Below are 23,472 nucleotides of genomic sequence, written 5' to 3' on the forward strand. Positions count from 1 at the left end.
TGACAAGGCCAGGTAAGTGACCTGAAGGCCCCTGGGACTTCCACTGAGGTGGAGCCCTCACCCTGCCCTAGCACCCCCAACCCCCCACCACCACCTCCAGGAAGGCAGCTCAGTAATTCCTTGTTACCTTCTGCACCAATCTCTCTCAGAATCAGGAGAGTCCCTTAAACACAACTTGTATCATCCCTAAGTCTTCTCGAAGCTACAGCACCCCAATCATTTTTAAGTTTTTATTTTAATTCCAGTTAGTCGACATAGTGTTCTATTAGTTTCAGGTGTACAATATAGTGATTCCACTTCTACAAATCACTGGTGCAACACAAGTGCCCGCCCTGATCCCCATCACCTATCTCACCCATCCCCTCATGTCCCCGCTGGTGACCATCAGTTTGTGCTCTATAGTTAAGAGTCTCGATCTTGGTTTTCCCTTTTTTACCATATAATCATGCTTTGTTTCTTAAATTCCACACATGAATGACATCATACAGAATTTGTCTTTCTCTGACTTATTTCCCTTAGCATTATAATCCTAGCCTCATCCATGTTGTTGAAAACGGCACAACTTCTTTTTTATGTCTGAATAAATTGTGTGTGTGTGTGTCTGTACACACATCACATCTTCTTTATCCATTCATCTACCCCAGTGAACAGCTGGGCCACTTCCGTATCTTGGCTATTGTAGATAATGCTGCTATAAACATAAGGGCGCATATAGTCCTCTAAATTAGTATTTCTGTACTCTTTGGGTAAATACCCAGTAGTATGGTGGCTGGATCATAGGCAGTTCCATATTTAACTTTCTGAGGAACCTCCATACTGTTTTCCACAGTGACTGCATCAGTTGGCATTCTCACCAATAGCATAAGAAGGTTCCTTTTTCTCTACATCCTTGCCAGCACCTGTTGATTCTTGTGCTATTGAGTTTAGTCATTCTGACAGGTGTGAGACGACGTCTCATTGTAGTTTTGATTTACATTTCCCTGATAAGTGATGTTGAGCATCTTTTCATGTGTGGGGGGGCCATCTGTATGCCTTCCCTGGAGAAATATCTGTTCATGACTTCTGCCCATTTTTAAATTAGATTGTTTTTTGGGTGTTGAGTTGTATCTGTTCTTTATGTATGTTAGGTACCAACCCTTTATCAGATATGTCATTTGCAAATATCTTCTTCCATTCCATAGGATGCCTTTTAGTTTTATTGACTGTTTCCTTTACCATGCTGAAGCTTTTTATTTTGATGTAGTCCTTAGAGTTTATTTTTGCTTTTGTTTCCCTTCCCTCAGGAGACATATCTAGAAAGAAGTTGCTTTGGCCAATGTCAAAGAGGTTACTGCCTGTATTCCCTTTCAGGATTTTTATGGTTTCAGGTCTCACATCAGATCTTTAATCCATTTTTACTTTATTTCTGTGTATAGTGTAAGAAAGTGGTCCACTTTCTTTCTTTTGCATTGCATGTTGTTGTTCAGTTTTCCCCACACCATTTGTTGCAGAGACAGTCGTTTTCCTATTGGATATTCTCTCCTGCTTTGTCAAAGATTAATTGACCATAAAATAACAGGTTTCTGGATATTCTCTTCTGTTCTGTTAATCTATGTGTCTATTTTTGTGCCAGTACCATACTGTTTTGATTACTGTAGCTTTGTAATACAGCTTCAAGTCTAGAATTGTGATGCCTCTAGGCTTCATTTTCTTTTTCAAGATGGCTCTGGCTATTCAGAGTCTGTTGTGGGTCCATACAAGCTGTAGGACTGCAGCACACAATCTTGAGAACGCCTTCTGAGCCCTACTAACTTTCCTCTGAACAAATAATATTTACTCAAATACCTGATCATTTGTATTAGTTATTCTGTGAAAAGAAAGCACTTTTTAAAAACTCAGAAAAAGTCTATAGGGAGAGTAAATGGAACAAAAATAATTTTCAATGTGGAAATAGTGAGCTGTGGGAGAAAGTCAAGTAAAGAACAAACGGCTGCTCTCTGGCATTGCAGACAACACGGAAGCAGGGCTCTGTGTGACACCACAGCAAAGCCCAGCCAGCTGCACAGTCTGACCTGAGGGTGTTTAGAGGAAAACCATCAGTGTAACCACAATGGAATAATGATAAGATAAAGGAGATAAGGCTCTAGGAATTAATTTGAAGTGCTAAATTGGTGGACCCCACAATATCAAGCAGAGCTGCCCCCTAAAAACCAAGGTGCAGCAGATACCGAGCTGTGTTGCCCGGCCGCCCCTCATGACTCAGCTGGCTGTGAGCTAGTGCAACAGCCCCCAGGCCAAGGTTACATCCTCCCCTAGAACAGCTCACCACCTGTGGCTAGTCACTCAGGGAATGTAAAGCCTAATGAGAGGACATAAAGGCCTGGACCCTCAAAGCAGGACAACTCTGAAGGGCCATTCCAGCCAGTTCCAGGGGTCAGGTTCTGCTTAAGTGCTGGCAGCAGGTCAGCTCCTCCTCAGGCCATCGGGCCTCTCCTGCCTCCTCAATCCCCCAGGTGATGAGCCTGGGGCATTCTTCAGGCAGCTTCCAGCAGACAAAACTCTACCTCAGAGTCTGTTTCCCAAGAACTCCAATCTGAGACACTATGCTTTCTCCACAGAAATGTTCTTCTTCAACTAACACACATTTCCTAGGAGGGTGGAAATCAGTGTCGTGAGTGCCTGTTCACAGACTGAAGGTGTTAATGATGACTGATCAGTGGGTTTGGCACACTTACCCATCGGGTGTTTTGCCAAGGCTTCCCCCTTGAAATACCACGGTCTCCCCAGAAACTTCATGTTTAGCTCTAAAGCAAAACAACAGTAAGACTTTATATCAGCCTCAAATTTTTCATACCAACATTCAACTAATTGATTTATTTCTTTTATAGACTGACAAAATCAAACTCCACAGCAAGTATGCCACATAGCGCAAGATGTAAAAGTCAACTAAGTCCTTTCCAGTCAGCCTGAGAATTCTGTAAAACTAACTCTAGGATGAACAAAAGAGACGTAAAGACATTCCACATCAATTTAAGCTGAATTAAATGTGGTCATCCATTAAAAACTATCCTCCCTGCAAGGAAGGCAACATAAAGCAGTAACCAATTACAAGAATGACTACCCCTCTCATCCTCTTCACAAATCAGACTATGAAAGACATGCAAGCTTCCCCTCCACATCTTCATTTTCCTGACTAAATTAGCCAACAGCAATTATGGTATTATTATAATCCAAAGCCTTGATTGTTCTGAGATCATTCAACTTTCAAAGCTTGACCTACTGGCCTGTGTCTGAACAGTAGTTTGGTTTACTTCACTGTACTGTCTAAACAGTATACACTGAATAATTAAACTGCTACCCACCACATAACAATCACTGACTTGAATCTACAGACTTAACAGGAACATCAAATGCTGACTTTTCCTTCTTCCACTACATATTCTCAGTATTTACAACCCTTGTTGTACGTGTTTAAATCTGAAATGTACAAGTTTGCTGTACCTTTTGCCAGTCATAAGTGTCTCCACAAGTGTAGAAACCAATTCCTGCTGGTCTTGCTCATTGCCCAGTTCATACACCAACCCAAGGCCCTTTGAAGCAACGTCTTGGCTAAGTTCTACACAAAAGTCAGACAAAATAGTATTTATTTTAAGAAAAATTTGTCTTCTGGCCATTGTCATATTTTTTTTTAATTGTAGTAGAAATCCAAAATGATATCCAAGTAAAGACATGAAAACATAATCAATCTGCCTATTTTATTAAAACGTATTAAGTCACCTCAGTGGACATGGCACCAAAGGTCCCTGTAAATAAGAACTACACTCACAAAAGATCGAACTCACAAATCAAGTTAACCCTGCTGGGCCTTAGTGCTCTGTGTACTACAAGTCACACACATGAAAAGTACAACAGTCTCACAGATTTTGATATACCCACCTCCAATTTTTTTAAAATAAAAAGTCAATATAAGACCGTATGTTTAAGACAATTTATAAAACAAAGCTACTATTTAAATGTCTAACACATTTGCTCTCTCCTGGTTTACATCACAAAGAGGAAAGGAACAAGAAACAGAAAAAAGCTATTATTTATAAATATTAACATTAAAGAAGTCCTTCACGCCATTTTTTTTTCATTTTTGATTTTTTAATTTAAATTCAATTAATTAACATATAGTGTATTATTAGTTTCAGAGGCAGAGTTCAGTGATTCATCAGTCTTATACAACACCCAGTGCTCATTATATCACATGCCCTCCCTAATGTCCATCAGCCAGTTACCCTAGTCAGCACCTCCGCTCCAACGACCCTCAGTCAGCTCCATTTTTAAATGCAAAACTAAGGAACATAATCTAATTAATCAAATCAACCAAAAAGACTAGACTTTCCTGTGTTCCTTCCTTTATGTTCATAAATCTAGATTTTTTTAAATTTAAAACACAAGCTTAATGAAGTTTGGGAATCAAATATTTACCAATAACTTACCATCATTTTCCGACAAAACGGAAACAAATGCACTCTGAATTTCTTTAAGGTGAGACTGAAAGAAGAAAACAGGTGTTTAGAACACAAACTCTACTGTCTTGGAAGATAAGAAAGGATAAGAATCCCCTCTTGGGGCATACAACACCTCATAAGAGTCTTCCGACCCAAGACAGCCACATGCCCTATTATGCTCGTCTGAAGGCAGCCAAATCACCTGAAGGTTGTAGACTTATAGGAAGTCTAATGTGCACTCTCAGCCTTCCCATCCTGATAGCCTGACCTTATGCCTTCAAGTTCAGAATCATCTTCCAGCCAATGTACATCAGGCTGCCATCCTTCATGCACAGCTTCTTTCAAAATAACTGTTACAGGCTAATGGCCCTCGCTATCAGCACTGGCCCTCACCTTCATACACTTGCCTTCCTACTGCCTTTTAGTCATAAATATTTCAAAGACGGTTCCCAACAGTGCCGAGCACATTTCTAACGTGGCTTACCTTCACTTCTTTATGGGTACTTAGCTTCCTCACAAGAGAAAGGAGCCAGATGCACGCCGCTTGCCTCACGTGTGGGTTGGGGCTGACGATATGTTTATTTAAAATCACATCCAATACCCAGGGGACCACATCATTCACTTTGGCTCCTGGGGGGAAGAAAGGGATGATAAAATCAATTCAAATAAATGAAAAGAGTATCCTGAAAAATTAGATTTACTCAGTATTTACTTAATGTAACAATCCTAGAACATATTCAGGTCTAAAAGGTTAAGGTGTTTAGGTCCCTGAAGGAACTGATAATCATCCATTTCAGAAGCACAAGACATACAAGACCACAGGACCCATAACATGTCGTCAGAAACCACAGACTCCCCCACTCGCACAGTCACTGAAGCCAGAGCACCCTCACTGCAAAGGGACATGGAGTGCGAGCAAAAGTCCTGAGGCTTCACTGTGATAAATGTGAATAAAGGATGAAGGGACGCAAGACTTGGAAATATAACTATGCCTCAACTTCTGAAACGGGCTACGTGCACCAAGCCTCCGGAAAAGAGCACAAGTTTGAAGGGAACACACCGCTAACTCCCTTGCTTCCCACAGAACTGAAAAAAGAAGTTCTCATTCACTTTGTTGTGTTCACTCTCCTTTAACCAACTATTTTTCTTGACTGAACCAAACTGGTAAGACATCTATAAATAGCTAAAAAAGAGTTAAAATGGAACGCATGAATTTTTTTTCTTTTGCCTCAAATGTGGTAACAAGCCCAGAAAGGGTTCCTTGAGGACCAGGAGAGGATTAGCTGAGCAGGAAGGTACCAGCAGGGGGGGTATACTCTTCTTCCGTCACCAGCCAGGCGTCCCGGGCAGCCACGGAGCTGGTTCCGATGGCCGCACTGGTGATGGCTTCCCCGATGGTGAACTGCAGCTCTATCTGCTTGGCCTGCAACAAGCGACAAGGGAAATAGCAGCCGTGGGTCACAGAAAACATTTCCCAAAAATATCCACTTCCACAAAAAGGCTGTCTCAGATCTTGTCTGTCAACACACTGTTTTTCCTCTTTGGCCTGGATTGCTCTCACCTAACCTGCTGTAGTGGGGGCGGCGGGGGGAGGGGACGGAGAATGTAAGAATGACCTGAAGATCTTTTTCCAACCTCACATTGCCCTCTTCACCCTCCACAGAGCCACTAAGCACGGATTTTTAGTATCTGGAGGAAAAGGGTATGGACTGAAGCCACACAGATCTCGGGGCAAATTCTTATCTGTCTCTCACCAGCTACATACACTTATTTAAACTGAGCCTCACCTGATGGTATCACGGGCCTGATACCATCACCCACATCGTCAGGCTGTAAGGAGGACAGGAGGGTAATGTACATAAAGCTTCCAGCCGACACCTGGTGTGCGGTAGCGGCACAACAAACAGCAGCCATTACACCTTATTACTACCTCCTCTGTGCACTGTTATATTACATGGTGTCTGCAAGCTACTCTCCAGTGGCTCCAGTAAAAGAATGTTGTAAAAATGGTAAAATTTGATAAATCTGGAGAAAAGCGTATAGAAGTAGAGATCCATGAAGAGCTGGTGAGCTTTAACAGCACGTTAACAATCCAAACGAGAACAGGAGTTCTTCATGCTATTCTTAAACTGCACTGTAAGTTTGAAATCATTTCAAACATCAAATATTAAGAAAATTCTATATAGTATATACTCAAATTTTTAAAATTTTTTTGAAAAAGGGAGACAGGGACAGCATGTAAGTGGGGGAGGGAGGAAGGAAGGTGGGGCAGTGAGAGAAGGAGAAAGAGAATCTCAAATGGGCTCCACACCCAGTACAGAGCTCAACATGGGGGTTCGATCTCATGACTCTCAGATCACGACCTGAGCCAAAATCAAGAGTTGGGACACTTGACCGACTGAGCCACCCAGACAACCCTCAATTTTTTTTTTAAAGATTTTATTTATTTATTTGTAGAGAAAGAGAGAGCACAAGCAGGCAGAGGGGCAGGCAGAGGCAGAGAGAGAAGCAGGCTCCCCGCTGAGCAAGGAGCCCGATGTGGGACTCGATTCCAGGACCCTGGGATCATGACCTGAGCCCAAGGCTGCGGATTAACTGACTGAGCCACCCAAGTGTCCGCCTCAGATTTTTTTTCATTTGGTTTAGAAATTTTGACACGTTGGAGTGCCTGGGTGGCCCAGTCAGTTAAGCATCTGCCTTCGGCTCGGGTTATGACTCCAGGATCGTGGGATTGAGCCTTGCATCAGGCTCCCTACTCACTGGGGAGCCTCCTTCTCCCCTCTCCCCACTGCTTATGCACATGCTCACTTGCTCTCTCTCAAATAAATTAAAAAAAAAAAAAAATCTTAAAAAGCAAAAAAATTTTGACATGTTTCACAGGCATGAAGCATTCAACATGAAATTGGACCTGTCTTAGTTCCCTTTGGCCTTTTCCTCTGTTTAATATAAACTGGAAAACAACTAAGAATTTGGGGACTAAGAAGAGAATGAAGAGCAGAGAGTTCCCACGAGGAGCACGGGAACAGTGACCTCTGAGAGAACGCTACCAAGCACACAGACCACAGTGCAGCTGGCCATTCCTAAGCTCAAACAACTCAATGCTCTCACTTCTCGATGAGGTGTCAAGTTCTGCCACCAGATGCTTCCTACTCTGAGGAAAAAGAATTTCCAGACTTCAGATCTACGGTTTCCCTGGTCAAAAACTTCTTTGGAAATTCTAAGCAGAGAAAAGGTATGTCAACACAGAGAATCCTAGAGTAAGGATGCATTTTATGTGCCTGTTTTCAAATGTTTTCCTTTTTTCTTCTTCAAAAATTTATGAGAGAGATGGAGTTCTTCTAGTTTTATTTAAATAAATGAAGCATTGGGGCCCCTGGGTGGCTCAGTTGGTTAAACATCCAACTCTTGATTTGGGCTCAGGTCATGGTCTCGGGGTTGTGAGATGGACCCCCAAGTTGGGCTCTCTGCTGAGCATGGAGCCAGCTTTAGATCCTTTCTCCCTCTCTCTGTCCCTCATCATGTGCACGCACATGCATGCTCTCTCTAAAAAGATAAATTAAGAAAGAAGTAAGATCAGAAAGCAAACACTGTAAGCTTCTCCCCAAGTGGCTACAATGTCAATGACGCCCAGGGAGAACCTGATGTGTGTATAATACATTCTCAAAAAATTCACATTAAAAATACTGGATTATGATTCCAGAGACCTGGATCCTAACACTGGCTCTGTCACTCAGCGGCTTTAGTCCTCAACTCCAACATTTTTCCTGCCTCCCACCTCCCACTCTCTTTCTCTCAAATAAACAGATGAAAAAATCTTTTAAAAAAATAAAAATAAATCTCACAGCATGCAAAACTCTAGCTAAAAAATGCCTCTGGTGTGAATAACTAACAATCAGATAGCAATATAAATACCTCCACAGAATCCATCAGACCTTGCAAGAGGAGTTTCTGGTGAGGAAAATCTCCATCCCCAACTGGAAAATATCCCAGTGTTTGGATTGCCCGTTCTTTCATCTAGAAAACCAGAGAATTTTTTTTTTTTTTTTTAAAAAAACAAAGTATGTACCAGCTTTATCCCAGAACAGTGTTTTCAAAATGAGATGACAGGGAGGGCAGTTTGTCTAAAGCACTTATGCATGCAATTTTTTTTTTAAGTATCCAATTTTACAGAATTATGTGTAGAAGACATCGGAGGTAGAAAGACCTAAAACTGAATTCATTAAGTGTCCATGGCTGCAAAAGAAGGAGGAAAGCCTTTAGTGAGGTTTATTATCCATCAAACCATTATAAATGTAGATTCTGGGCCGAGGGGACCTAAGATCAAATCAGAGCTTAACCATGTTATTAGCAGCCTTTACAGGTATGTGATCTCAGGCAAGTTACCCCACTCTCGGCGACTCCATTTCATCACCTGGGAAAAGAGAGATGACAACCGTACCTACTTCACTAGACCTTCTGGAGAGTTCCATTAATTTACGTATATGAAGCACTGGGCATATGCCTGGCACGTTACAAGTGTTCAACGATGGTTGGTGATCACTAATTAGTTAACAATAGCTAACAAAAACTACAGTGTGATATTCTCAGGAAGTTTTAAACAGTACCTAGATCAAGAATAGAATTATGTATTTATTGAATTTGTAAAGTGATTTATCTGCTCATTAAATCATGTTATATTTCAACACTGAAGTACTCTGATCACAAATATGTTTTAAAGTTTATGGAAATGTTTATCTGAGACTAAAAATGATCAATGTCCTTCTCTTCAGATATTACTCACGCTGCTTCCTAACACCCAGACTTAAAACCATTTTTGCTGTCAGAGGTTAAGATTTAGATTTGGTCTAAAATTACAAAAGTGGTAACAACTATTTAAAACTTTATTATGCACTTTTGCATGACAGAAGAGTTACCTGATGCAGCTGTTTTTTTTACCCAAATCCTAACAGTTATGGGCCTACATTGGAACAAGTGGGCCAAACGGCACGTGCACAGAGGTCGTCCACAAATCACCCCTCGCTCAAAACTAAACAGTCACCTAGACTTCATCATTCTTTTTTTTTTCCTACAGTAAATCCTTCCTCCAGCTGCACTGTCATCTATCCTCATTACAACTGCGTTTTTGCTCATTTATGTATGTATGAAAAGAAAGAATTTCAGAAGAAAGGGAAAAAAGGACTTACCTTATTTGTTTCTTTACTGGAGGGTATTCTATTCAGTAAGCTCTCTACAAGATGCGATTTGGTGAAGCCAGATCCCTCACTAGGAATGGGGAGGGGACCGTTTCTGCCAATTTCACCCAGGGCTGTACAGGCAGCAATGGCGAGGAGGGGCGATGTACTGTCCAAAAATGAGCCTGGAAGCACAGGAGACAAGACTGAGAAGAAGATACTCTCGCTCTTGGGGTCCGGGGCAAGCAGCAAGGGACCCAAGACTATCTTAGAGACAGCAAAACAAAGTCAAAGTCTACATTTTCTTCTAACTGGTAATTTGCTAACACTTAGTAATAAAACCACATGGGAACAAGGCAGAAAGCACTTGTTTAAGGTGTTTAAGGATTTTCCCATAACATCATCATCTCGTTCATACAGAAACATAGGAAGAAACATACCAAAAAACTAGAGTACTTTCATTGTTATTAAAAACAAAGAACTTATGCACCATGAAGCAAGGTTTGGTCAAGACCTGTGCCATCAAAGTGCAATGCTGTAGAAAGAAACTGAAACGCTGAAGAAATCTGAACCCAACTCCAGTCAGCACGAGCACAGCAAGTACCTATGGTCTCCGTGGCACTCTGAATGAGCTCCTCCTGCTCCGGCAGAAAGTCGCCATCTGTCTCCAGGTCTTGCTGCTCTGCCATCCTCATTTTCTTTTTGGCCAAGTATCTTCCTACCGTGAATCCCAGCGCAAGCAAGGATCCATGCTGTATCTCTGGGCTCTGAAGTTAACCACACAGTACCTCTGTCACTCTCTCACACATGCAAGAACGCACTGAAATAACGGTATGTTTAGGACACTCATCTCTCCAAAAAGACATAAGACGAGAGAACAAAGTGATCATCTGAAATTCTACTGAATGTTAACGAACCTAGAGTTTCCAACACTCAAGTCTTCTGCGAAGGCAAGCTGAGTCCTGACTCACTTCAAGTAATTCCCTAAACCCACACCCACTCCAAGTCTGGGTGAAGGGACTCTCCTACCTGCTCCCTACAGCACCCACACTGTCTTCTAGCTTGGAGCACTTACGTAACTATGCTACCATAATTTTCAAGCATAATTTCTCCCTACTACCCTACAGCCAAAAAAAAATACAATGAGCAGATATGATTTCTAATTTTTAAAACCCCTAAACACCAAGTAGAGGTTTGACTATTCGAAAGCACGTGTTTCCCTGACAGAACAGGCTCAGTGACAGGTGGCACTAGATGGGGAAGGAGAAAGGAACTAAGATTTCCGAGCACCTGGTGGTACGAGGGATCCTCGTGTATTCACTCCCCACTGTATTCCTAGCACCGAAAACGGTGCCGATCAGACACAAGGCACTCACAGTTGCTGAATGGACTAAATGAGTCAATGTATTTTCTATCTCACTTATTCTTCACCATCATAAAAGTTCCTTTTAAGAAATGAGAACACAAAAACTAAAAACATAGCGGATGCTTTTGGAAGGCTCTCCCATTTCCCACAAAAAAGAATGAAGACAAAACTGGTAACATACATGATTGTCTTTTGTGGTCTTTATAAGCTGTTCTATCATTGACTTCAACTCATTCCCCGACACTGTAGATACCACCACGGAATAAAACAATGCCGCCAGTTCACGCATCTCTTCTTTACTGCTATTCATCAGACTCTGAGTGGGGTAGAAAAACAAACATATCCGTGATATACAATTATCTTCCTATGGACATCATCTGACATTTAAAATCGAAAGAACAAATGATACGCTGTATTGCTCAATCTATTGGTATCTGTGAGAAAACAACACAATAAGCTGCTTCAAAACAAAATAAGAGCTGAATTATATACCCAAGTCTTCTGTGCATTTTCACCAAAAATACAAGATATAGAACAGAATCAAAGCACAGGTGATCTAAAACAGAGATCAATAAATGCTTTCTGTAAAGAGCCAAGGGGGCTCTGTAGGCCACATGGTCTGTGCGGCAAAAACTCCATCCTACCACTGTCGGGCAAAAGCAGCCACAGACAATCGAGAAATGAAGGGGGTATCTGTGTTCCAATAAAACTTTATGGACACTAGAATTCTCATGTCTTCTGATTTTTTTTGAACCATTTAAAAACGAAAACCAGGGGCGACTGGGTGGCTCAGTGGCTTAAAGCCTCTGCTTTCAGCTCAGGTCATGATCCCAGGGTCCTGGGATCGAGCTCTGCATTGGGCTCTCTGCTCATTGGGGAACCTGCTTCCTCCTCTCTCTCTCTCTGCCTGCCTCTCTGCCTACTTGTGATCTCCATCAAATAAATAAATAAAATCTTTAAAAAAAAAAAACAAAAAACACATTCTTAGCTTACAGGCCAAACAAAAACAGGAGGCAAAGCAGATTTGGTACATGGACCATAACTTGATGACCCCTGATCTACATAATCAAAAGTCAAAAAATGCGTAATCATTTTACAATCAGCAAATATTCACAAGGAATAAAAAATCCTTTTTAAATCCGAAACAATTTCATGAGACTAGATTTTCCAAAAAAGCACATAACTCACACCTCTTGGTATATGACACTCATGCTTTCACACTAAGGGGTAATCTGCACATTTTGCCATCATTCAAGCTCCACTTTCCAAAAAGAACTGCATTATACAGCCCAAGAGGTACATGAAAGTGTGTGAGCCACACCTGTACTAAAAAGAATTTTTCATTGTTTATGTGAAATTCAAATTTAATGGAGAATCTTTTATTTTTATTCGCTAAACCTGGCAATGCTTTTGGTGTGACCATGAGGCAGGAACACTTCCTACATGGCTAGTGGGAGTGTAAATTGGTACCAGAGGCTGGGGACTATCAGAACTACAAAAGTCTCTGTCCTCAATTCCACTTCTGGGGATTCCATCTAAAAAACAGACTTCTTTATATTCAAAATGATGGACTGTTCATTGCAGCAGAACAGTTCTAGAATAGAACCATGGCACATTCATACAATGGAAAAAATGAAGCTGTTAAAGAGGACGTTCTCCCTCTAGTTCTACAGAATACCTCCACATTCTAGTGTCAAGTGAAAGAGATAAGGTACAAAACAGTGTGAGAAGTTAAATAACAACTTAATAATAAAATTATACTATATATTAACTAACCAGAATTTAAATAAACACTTGAAACAATAAAAGTGTGAAAATTATGTACCTTTTGTATAAAAGAAGGAAGAAAAATTAAAAATGCTTATTTTCATTTGTGTGTATATGCATAAATAAACTCTAAGAAGTAAAACATATAGGAACATTGATGATCTACATATGTTTGTCAGGTGAGAGAGGAAGGGGCAGGAAGCTGGGAGAGCTGAGTAGGTGGGAGACAGTTACAGAAAGGAGAGAGTTTACATATTTTTTATTTAAGCTACACAAATTTTTTTTTAACTTTTAAAACAGAAAATATATATACTTTTTTTTTTTTTAACTTACATGATTCTTAATTCATCTCTCACCCCACCTAGATGGATTGTTGAGATATACTGACCTCCATGCTTCCCAGGAAGTGTATGATAAAAGAGTTTTCAAAATGACCCAAAGGCACTAGTAGGAAGACGAATTATAAGACTGAAGTATAAAACGCAGAATCAAAGAGAAATACACATGCATAGGATGTACCTTTATCCATTCTGTTTTGTCTACAAATTTGGTAGCCAGTTTTTCTGGATACACGGAGACAGCTTCCAATAGACAGTACATGACTGGCAAACCTAAATAAGAAAGAATTCAGAAAATTTTAGCTTCAAGAAAGGTGATAAACACGCAGGGTTCACTAAATTCCTTTCAAGTATAAGGCTACTGCTTTGGGAGGCATTCCCCAGTTCTACAAAATAAAAATCAACTTAAATACACTATATGATCCAAAAGAGCAAATTTACAGACTAAGTATCTACAAAAAAGATGCCCTGTTCTGCACACCCACTTCCAAAGTAAAAATATTATCTATTGTTAGCATTTCTTTCCAAGAAGAGTAATAGTGTATCAAGGATGAATCAAATAAGTTTAGAAAAGAAACAAAGGCTGATGTTCAGTTACAGTAGTGAAGGGAGAAAATAATTTTGCTGTAAATTCTCAGCTGAGTTTAAATTAGATTATTGCTTAAGTGCTTCAATATCTGTCCTCAGCGGCACGACCTCCTACCTCCAACACCTGCCAGCAGCTGCTGAAGCAGGCCGATGTAGATCTGAACAGGGTTGGTTTCTCCACTCTTGGAAGAAGATGATGAGGATATCGCCTGGCTGCCTGACATCAAAGTCCGTATGTAGCGTCCAATGGCTGGGGCATGGTCTTGCATGTCAGCCAAACTCTGGGAGGTGGGCACCACTCCCGCGCTGTGCGCTAGGCACATGCGCAAGTACAGGACTATCTAAAAGCAGAAGGAAGAAGGATACCAGACAAGCTCCTCAAGAAGTCAGTGTGGGAGAGTACTCCCCAAAATGACAGTTTCCCATTTTCATTCCCCCACCCTCCCTCATAGAGCTATTTGACAATCCTCACGAAAGCTGGAAAACATGACTCAGTATGTTAACTGAAATTACCATAATGGAGGACAATTTACATAACAAGCTTTTATAAATCCAGAGTGTTTTTAGTGGAGTTTAACGGAGTTAAAATGCAAACTCCACTTTTAAAGTCTAAACAATTACAGGGGCGCCTGGGTGGTTCAGCCAGTTAAGACTCCAACTCGTGACTTGAGCACGGGTCGTGATCTCATGGGTCATGAGACTGAACCTCGAGACTGGCTCCACGCTCACTGGGGAGTCAGCCTGAGATTCTCTCCCTCTGCTCCTCCCCCCTACCCCCTTACCACCCCGCCGCACGCAAGCACCTTCGCTCTAAAATAAACAAACAAATCTCTTGAAAATTTAAAAAAAAATAAAGTCTAAACAATTACAATAAAAATTGTAATTTTTAAAATTTATTTATTTTTAATTTTTTATTTTTTTTTAAGATTTTATTTATTTGACAGACAGAGATCACAAGTAGGCAGAGAGGCAGGTAGAGGGAGAGGAGGAAGCAGGCTCCCTGCCGAGCAGAGAGCCCGATGCGGGACTCGATCCCAGGACCCTGGGATCATGACCTGAGCCGAAAGCAGAGGCTTTAACCCACTGAGCCACCCAGGTTCCCTAATTTATTTATTTTTAAATAAAGATTTTATTTATTTATTCGACAGAGATCACAAGTAGGTGGAGAGGCAGGCGGTGGGGGGGGAAGCACGCTCCCCGCTGAGCAGAGAGCCCGATACGGGGCTCCATCCCAGGACCCTGAGATCATGACCTGAGCTGAAGGCAGAGGCTTTAACCCACTGAGCCACCCAGGTGCCCCGAAATTGTTATTTTTTAAAAGGTGTGTGGGTGTGGGGAGAAGAGAGTGAGCAGAAACCTGGTGCAAATTCATCTATTGCTGTGGAACTCCAGGGAAATGTAGTTAATCTCCACCAACACAAGAATTTGAGAAAATGGGTTCAAATTACCTACAGAAGAACAGAGACAACACCACAAAAACCTCTGATATAAACTAGCTACCGAGGAGTCCTCCTGCAGCTCTTTCCTTAAAAGCTAAAATAGGCAGCAGTTCCACGGTGGGTATCTTACTCTCTCTGAACAAGGTTACCTCTTGTCATTTACTTAGTACAAATCAATGACCCAAACAAGAAATAATCTAAACAACCTTAGCATTGGCTTTAAAATTCAAATCGAATTTGTTGTAAAATCACAATAGTAATTAATGCAGAGCACCCAATTCTTCCAGGAAGAGAATCTCACAGAGATAAATACATTTACAGACTCCACTACAAGTTAAAATAACACCAATTACCCAATACTGTTTTTCTAAAAAACAACCCGGTAAAGAATAGTGACATCACGATATGGGTTTATCTAGAACACAAAAAAATTCAGACATCTGGGTATGACATTATCTTCTAGAATGTTTAGAGAGAGCAAATGGAAATAGGTCCAAATCCTACCTCTCCAAAGGCTGCTGGGTTAAATGGAAGGACAGTGGTCCCAGTCATGTACTTAGCTGGAGTTTTCATTCGATGGGAAGCCTAATAAAAATAAGCCAAAAATAAACACAATTATTAAAACATGGAGTATGTGTGCCCTTCCTCAATTCAAAAATAACTATTTCTAACTACATTATTGTTTGCTACTGTTTTTTTCTAGTCAAAGCATTTCTCCATCAATCATACTGATTGCACATGTCCCTCAAACCCTAAATGACAGGTGTGTCATTTTCTTCCTGTTTTTACTGGCTTATTTAAAAGGAATAAACCGGGGCGCCTGGGTGGCTCAGTGGGTTAAGCCTCTGCCTTCAGCTCAGGTCATGATCCCAGGGTCCTGGGATCGAGCCCCACATCAGGCTTTCTGCTCAGTAGGGAGCCTGCTTCCCCTCCTCTCTCTCTGCCTGCCTCTCTGCCTACTTGTGATCTCTCTCTGTCAAATAAATGAATAAAATCTTAAAAAAAAAAAAAGGAATAAACCTGCTTAGGGCACCTGGGTGGCTCAATCAGTTGAGCGGCCAACTCCTGGTTTCTGCTCAGGTCATGATCCCTGGGCTGAGAATGAGCCCTGCGTCAGGCTCTGTGCTCAGCAAGGAGTCTGCCCCTTCCCTTCGAGCGTGCATGTGTGCACTCCTTCTCTCAAATAAATAAATAAATCTTTAAAAAAAAGAAGAAGAAACCTGCTCCAGGCATCTACGAAGACAATCACCTCAGGCCACTGCAGGCCAGTTACTTTCATGACTAACAGAGGCAGGAGGAAAAGATGAGCACACAAGCATCTTCTGACCACAAATATGACCATGCATTAGAGAAAAAATCATGGCTACTTGGTCCTGACCTCCAACTCCCTTAAGATATCTGTCTAAATAAAAAGCTAGGACCACCAGCATACAAAGAAACACTGATGTAAAAAGTGGGACAGGATCAGGACTAGGGGTCACAACAGCCAATACTCGGTCTGACCCACCAGCAGAGAGAACTGCGCACACACAGGAGGCTTGCAAAAGCAGACATGATGTTCTCTCATAATCACGATGGAAAAAATCTCAACTGTTCCCTGAAGCGTTCTTAAATTTACAGTTTCTAAATAATATCCTTAAAAATTAAAAAAAATTTTTAAAAAAAGGAGACATATTTTTAAGCACGTCAGACCAGGGATAAAATTTTTAAGCCCAGCCAAAATGCTGAAGAGCATAAAAGGAATTGAAGTAATTCAGATTGGGGCAAAACAGATCAATTTCGAGAACTATATTTTTCTCTTCATTTTGTATTTTCTTCCTCTCACTGTAAATATTAACATTGTTAGAAATGCTACCACTATTCAACATTTAGTGGTAACATTTTAAATGTGTCACCTAAAAAAAATACATGTTTATTTTCATGATTCATTATATGACCCAAACTATCTGAAGTTAAACGCCATACCTTTTCTTGGATATAATACACCATTTCCGGGAAAGAAGGCATCTGCTTAGAAGCACTTTCTTTTCTGTTTCTACCAGGAAGACACCTTAATACTCGCTGTGCTTCTCCATGAACTTCTTCCCGTCTTGCAGAAAGAAAAATAAGAATAAAAAAATAACTTGCAATAATGCCAGACTGATCATTTGATGATTAAGAACAGTCATTCTATTTGACAACTGGGGAATCTCAGAAAAAAAAATTTTTTTTTCTCAGAAAATTTCTGAAAAATATTCTTGGCTATCTAAGCAAAGAGTCATAAAATACATGGTAAGAAACTACTTCTTTTTGGAAATTTCTGGAGATTTGAAGAGTTATGTGGCTTATATCTTTAAAGTCTACCCACAGGAAAAAAACAAGATAGGTATAACTATAGATCTGTATCATATCAAGGGCCATATTTTTAACTTTAATAAATTGCTTCTAAAGTCCACAGAGCAACCCTGAAAACAACATAAATTTCAGTAATTTTCAAATAATTTAAAAAGAACCCAAATTCAAATTAACACCTTTTGAAACTTACGGATCTCCTGCAGCTAGTAAGAGCAAATATCTGGAAGGTATATGATCTGAGGGAAACACCGTGCTAGCAAATTTCACAGCCACCTGTCGAACTTGAACTTCAGGCTATTTGACACATAAATACACGCACACACAAACACATACAGATTTTAAAAAAAGAAGAAGAAGAATCCAATTACCAACAGCTCATTCAGTAAAGATAAGTCATCTTAATTGTAAACAGTCAAAAGTAAAGTAATTTTAATAAGTAAATAAAATGAAGACAAATGATTTGTTGAAAATCTTTAATCAAGTTGTTTAAAAAAGTCTTTTGGACACTGGCATCACTTAAAAAGTACTTTTTATGAGCTAAAAGGACCCTCCAAGTAAAGCAGGAAGAACCACAGAGACCATAGCCAGAGAATGTCCCTGTACACGCACATCCTCCACCCAACTCTGGGACCACAGTCACTGTGAACAGTTTCTGGACATCATCTCTGCTTCCCCAACTCTCAAACTTTCGGTCACATGAATGAAATTAAGATATTTGGCAGGGAACACAGACAGGGGTTACTTGGAATCTCTATAAATCTGAAGCAAAATGTCTCCAGGTTTTTCAGATGAGCTCTAGTTAAAACGGACTCCAAAGGAGTTTCAACTACATGAATACATTCAACTCACCTAAAAAGAATAATAGATTACTCTATAAATACAAAGTTCAACAAAAGAAGCAGCTGAGGAACCCTTATTCTGAAAAGCCTTCCTCTCAGGTACCTTCCCACCAGGTCATTCTCCTCGTCACAAACCTAATACAATGAGATGGGAGTGACATTAGGATATAGATTCTGCCCTATTCACTCAGGTGTTCTTGCTCTTTAAGCATTCCTTGAGCTACCATAAAGAGCAATGATATTAAGGACGAGCTCGCATGATTTAGCCCACAATCTGGTTGCTTTAAATGTCGTCTGAGAAGAGAATAAAATTAGCTTTGGTTTAGTAATGTTGCTACATGATTTGATCTGCATATGTAGAACCAGCACCCACATGCATTATAAAAGCATCAAACATCCTTGTACATGTTCTAGTCTAATGAGCTTCCAAACAAGCCCACACGTCTTCGTCCACAGTATAGGAATATGAAGCATGTACAAGAGCATCTGACAGTGGAACTCGATAGATAATAATGTTCCTGAGTGTACACAACAGTCCTGTCATATTTCAACAGAAACCAGATACCTTTCCGAACCTTTAGTAATTCCTTCAATATCAATGTATTGGATACACCAGTCAAATTTCAGTAAGACACAATATGTATTAATCATACCAACACTTTTTGACATCATTGCCCCTTCTAATCTCCCTCTACTCCTAGAAATAGAGGACAAAGAACTGACTAAAACAAATTCATATTATTTTATATTGTATACTACATATTACATACACACACACACACACACACACACACACATATACATGTAAACAGATACTCAAAATTTTCTACAAACTCCCATGACAGCTGAATAAAGAAGTCTAGAAGGAAGAAGACTATGCATGATAGTACTGGCTTACTTCCTACAGACTCGATTTTAAGGTATAAAATTTGTCTGTCTTTCCCTCTGCTTTTCCCCCGCCGTGTTGGCTATGGAACTCCACCCCAAAGGACTGCAGTGTTCAGCTACCACCTAAGAAAAAAGACTTCCAACTTGGAGGAGACGACATCATGAAGAGTTTCCCAACATAAAAGGCTTTAACATAAAAGCTCTGAGAATATCACCATTCCTCCTCCCCTAAAATCAGATTCCCATCATGAAGAATTAGAAATCAATCATAAATCACAGTCCTGGGCCACCTAGGTGGCTCAGTCAGCTAAGTGACTGCCTTCGGCTCAGGTCATGATCCCAGGGTCCTAGATCGAGTCCTACTCGGGCTCCCTGCTCAGCAGCGGGGAGTCTGCTTTTCCCTCTCCCTCTGCCTTTCCCTCCACTCATGCTCTCTCTCAAATAAATAAAATCTTTAAAAATCAGTAACTCAATCAATCACAGTCCAAGTGAAAGCAAATACTCCTCTTAACTGTCGAGATCATTCAGGAAAAACAATTCAAATTCTGCTCTTAAAAATGTATCATGTATGTATCACCAACCATTGTAGTTGACATAGCTGGACCTACCTTTATTAAGTATGAAGCCACAAGTGCCTCCATGAGAGTTCGCTGTGCTCCCTCCAAGGTACTGTAAGCTCCAACCATCATAGATAACGCTTCTTGAATAGCAAGCCGAGTCTCAGGCTCTTCCTATAAATATGATAAAAACAGTGTTTCCCTTCCCAGTCAGGTTTCCAGGTCAGCATCCAAATGGAAAGCATAGATTGGTTGGGTGTTTCCCTACCTTACATAGGGCTTCAAAGAGCTGCTGCACAAGAGCTATATCCTTAGTGAATAAATGGGGCATTCGACTGTAAGAGAATAATAAGACCATTATTACAACCATAAATTTCCATGCAGTTAGAAGAAAATGTAACTAAACACAAATTTTCTTGAATTGCGTTTCATCTCTAAACATAATGTCAACATCATTAGATTACCTCCCCAAAGAGTCAAATATTTTTAAAAGTAAATATTTAATTCAACTGTCTAATATAAGTAACCCATGATTAAAATACTATCCAGAGATTGCCTTCATAAGATTCCATGCATTCAGTTAACATTTCTGATTTTAACATAAAAACATTGACAATTAAGACCAAACTGCTATTTAAACTAAAGGCTATCATGTAAGTGCTGTATCATGTGACCTAGGGTGGCCTTCTTCTGACCCCAAAGATCCTTTCCCTGCACAGACAGAAGAGCAAGACCTAGTCTACACTGGCCAGTACAGGCCCTGCGCCACAGCTGGCAGCACCACCCAGGGTCACAGTCTCCCTGCTTTGAAATATAGGGAAGGAAGAGGAAATCAGGAGGAAGTGGAAGGAGGAAATCATACTATAAGCAGAAGAAAAAAAAATCCACCTCTGGAAACAGGGCCACCCAGAATCATAATATAGCACTATCAGAACAGCAAAGAGAGTCAAGAACTAAACCTTGATGATTGTGATTATAAAGACTAGTGGTAAGCGGCAACAAAGAACACTTAAGGTCAATCAAATGTCTCCAGGGTGCAAGAAAAAGTAACCCGTTAAGACACAATCCAGTTCAAAATCTCATTTCAAGACTGCCATTTACTATGGAAACATAGCTGTCTTCAAGTGGAATGTCTCACATCATGTTCCTTCTGCAAGGAAAACATTCCTAAACAACCTAGGGCCATTAAATACATTTCCTCTCAAAATCGCAACCAATTTATTCTCCATCCATTATTAAATGCCACATAATTTTTCTTAGCATAGCTCTCACTGAAGAAGGGTTTACTCACCTGGAGAGTTTTCCAACAGCTGAATATGCCATTGACAGTAGCTTAGGGTCCTTGAAATTAAGAAAGAAAGAAAGAAAAAAAAGAACAAAAAAACAGACAAAACAAAAAATACAGTAAACGGCAAAACCTTTTTGCTGCAATTACATGCAATATTTTACTCCTTGTTAAACCTGGTCTCACTCTGCCTAACTACATGCTATTAGCATCTGGACAAAAAAAAACAAACAAAAAAGTCCAAACCCAGAATCATCACACTACTAAAATGAAAAAGAAAACAAAACTTTGCATCCCCAACTCACTCCAAAGGACAATGCAGAGGTCATATATGAAAGGGTTCTCTCAGGTGGAGCTAACTTCAGGGTATTTTCAACACTATGTAACCTGCAAACACCAAAAATGATCTTCAACACACTGGGAAAACACCCTAACTTAACAGAAAATTCACCACTGGTCTTGAAGACTTGGATCCTCCCTCTCTCCCCCCAGAATTGCAGTAAGCTGGGGAACAATTACCTAAAAATCTGCATGATAATAAACAGCTGCCATTATGAAAAATGAAAGGGATCACAGCCCTCAAGTGAGGGTCCCTCCTCAGGCAGACAGAATTTTACATTGTTTTATGAAAACCCATAGTCGATTACAAAGGAACACCTCTGTGAGCTGAAGTTCCTACAGGCAACACAGGTCTCACTCTGCCACACCTCGATGGACACACTGACGGGATTCATCTGTTGGGAAGTCATGTAGGTATCTCCAGGAGGTACAGAGATTAGGGCCCTATGGTTTATCTGGCCTCTCGAATGAATTTTTAAAAATAGACTCTCCCTAAAAGCCCGAAAGCATTTTTATTTCTACCAACCATCCCAAGCATCTGACTATCTATGCCATAAAAATACTCTGAAAGGTTCCCTAGGCCTCAAAAACCATACAAGCATTATTCAGTACAAGACAGGCCAGCCAGGCCGAGCACTGCTGCCAAAGCCCCACTGCACAGCACTGAACAGCTCTTCACTAATAAGAATACCTACTAAAGTGCATTCGGTGTGCTGAGGAATTTTGTGTATAATCTCATTTGATCTTCACAATTATCCAACAAAGAGGTATTATTTTCATTTTTCTACTAAAGAACAGAGCTCCAAAGAATTTAAGCAACTCATCAAAAAACAAAACCAGGATTCAAACTCAATTCTAACTCCAAATGGCAGAATGTTAATTACTACGCTACTGCAAACATGCATTCATGTTTAGTTAAGACTTAGGAAAAAAATGTTGACTAGACTTCTTGAAACATTACTTTCTTTAGCAAATTCAGCCGAACTAATGAAGATAGTAAGAGTGACACAGCAAGGACAAAGGGGATTCAAAAACCTACATTCCAAAGAATCCTCATCCCACTTAGCTCAAGGAATCAAAAACTTACTGAATGCATGTTTTTATAGAATTTTGAATTGGTTAAAAACTCAGCCCTTAAGAATTAACACTATTTCTTAATATAAGCAAATCCAAATAAACATCCATATGGAAACCAATCATAAAATAAAATGTAATTCTTTCCATTCCATTTTTGCACAGTGCCTAAAAGCAGAATAAAATGCAATTGCTTTAAAAGATGTTATTTAAAGAAGCAATAAGACCCCTCAAAATTCATACTGTATTTTTAACACTTAATTCCAAAAGCAAAAAAGCAAAAGATGGCAGTAATTTCTGAAACTCACACTACTTCATGTAAAAATGTTAAAGAATTGATGGAAAAATAGCCAACTATAACTAACTAAACAAACATGTAGACCAGAAAGGTTGATAACAGAAAATACTTTAAAATATAAAACATTAACAGAGTTTAAAAGACAAGTCACTTACTTCTTTATATTCATTGATTAGCTTGGTGAGGCCATTCAAAAGCATTGGACCTAATGGCTTAATCTTGATTTCTGGGCAACTTTAAAAAAATAGCACACATACACAAAGCAAGATAAGAATCTCATTATTAGCGTCTTTTCAGATGATGACTTAAAATAATTAGAAACACAACTGAAATAATCTAGTAAAACCTAAAATTTTTTTAAGATGAGCAAACATGGTTTCTTTTGGGGTAAAAAAGAAATACTTGAATCATTTGATCACTCCAACAGCTTGAAATTTTACAGTCAGATAGTTCAAAAAACTTACGTTATACAAATGTGATGCACAAACTGCAGGGATAATGTCCTCAATTTTGAATTTGTATTTGTGCCAAAAAGTCCGTCATACACCACCTATGAGAAAGGGACAATGTCAAGAACACCAATTAGTAATAGCAACTTGCTATTCTCAGATTTTAGTCAGGATTCAACAGCAGATCTTGGGCACTACCCCCTTGTTATTCAAAATTAACACAGTTCTTTTTAATACAGATGATCATTTTAGCCGACCAACATAG

The 23,472-nt window shown here is 39.9% G+C and overlaps 1 protein-coding gene across 6 annotated transcripts in view; it reads right to left on the reverse strand.

Moving 5' to 3' along the window:
• ECPAS (Ecm29 proteasome adaptor and scaffold) overlaps positions 1-23,472 on the reverse strand; it is a 96,289-nt gene that overhangs the window by 23,918 nt on the left and 48,899 nt on the right. For all 6 annotated transcript variants that reach the window (XM_080819767.1, XM_080819765.1, XM_080819769.1 and 3 more), the window contains 19 exons: positions 23,223-23,308; positions 22,914-22,992; positions 21,054-21,103; positions 20,031-20,097; positions 19,814-19,936; positions 17,669-17,772; positions 17,110-17,233; positions 15,649-15,729; positions 13,821-14,046; positions 13,299-13,390; positions 11,194-11,328; positions 10,251-10,413; positions 9,659-9,831; positions 8,388-8,489; positions 5,775-5,898; positions 4,960-5,105; positions 4,464-4,518; positions 3,481-3,595; positions 2,715-2,783 (listed from right to left, as the gene is read on the reverse strand). In XM_080819767.1, the coding sequence (XP_080675893.1) occupies positions 2,715-2,783; positions 3,481-3,595; positions 4,464-4,518; positions 4,960-5,105; positions 5,775-5,898; positions 8,388-8,489; positions 9,659-9,831; positions 10,251-10,413; positions 11,194-11,328; positions 13,299-13,390; positions 13,821-14,046; positions 15,649-15,729; positions 17,110-17,233; positions 17,669-17,772; positions 19,814-19,936; positions 20,031-20,097; positions 21,054-21,103; positions 22,914-22,992; positions 23,223-23,308 (2,114 nt within the window). The remainder of the gene's footprint in view (positions 1-2,714; positions 2,784-3,480; positions 3,596-4,463; positions 4,519-4,959; positions 5,106-5,774; positions 5,899-8,387; positions 8,490-9,658; positions 9,832-10,250; positions 10,414-11,193; positions 11,329-13,298; positions 13,391-13,820; positions 14,047-15,648; positions 15,730-17,109; positions 17,234-17,668; positions 17,773-19,813; positions 19,937-20,030; positions 20,098-21,053; positions 21,104-22,913; positions 22,993-23,222; positions 23,309-23,472) is intronic.

This window comes from Martes martes (assembly GCF_963455335.1).
Source record: "Martes martes genome assembly, chromosome: 12".
NCBI classification, from domain to species: Eukaryota; Metazoa; Chordata; class Mammalia; order Carnivora; family Mustelidae; genus Martes; species Martes martes.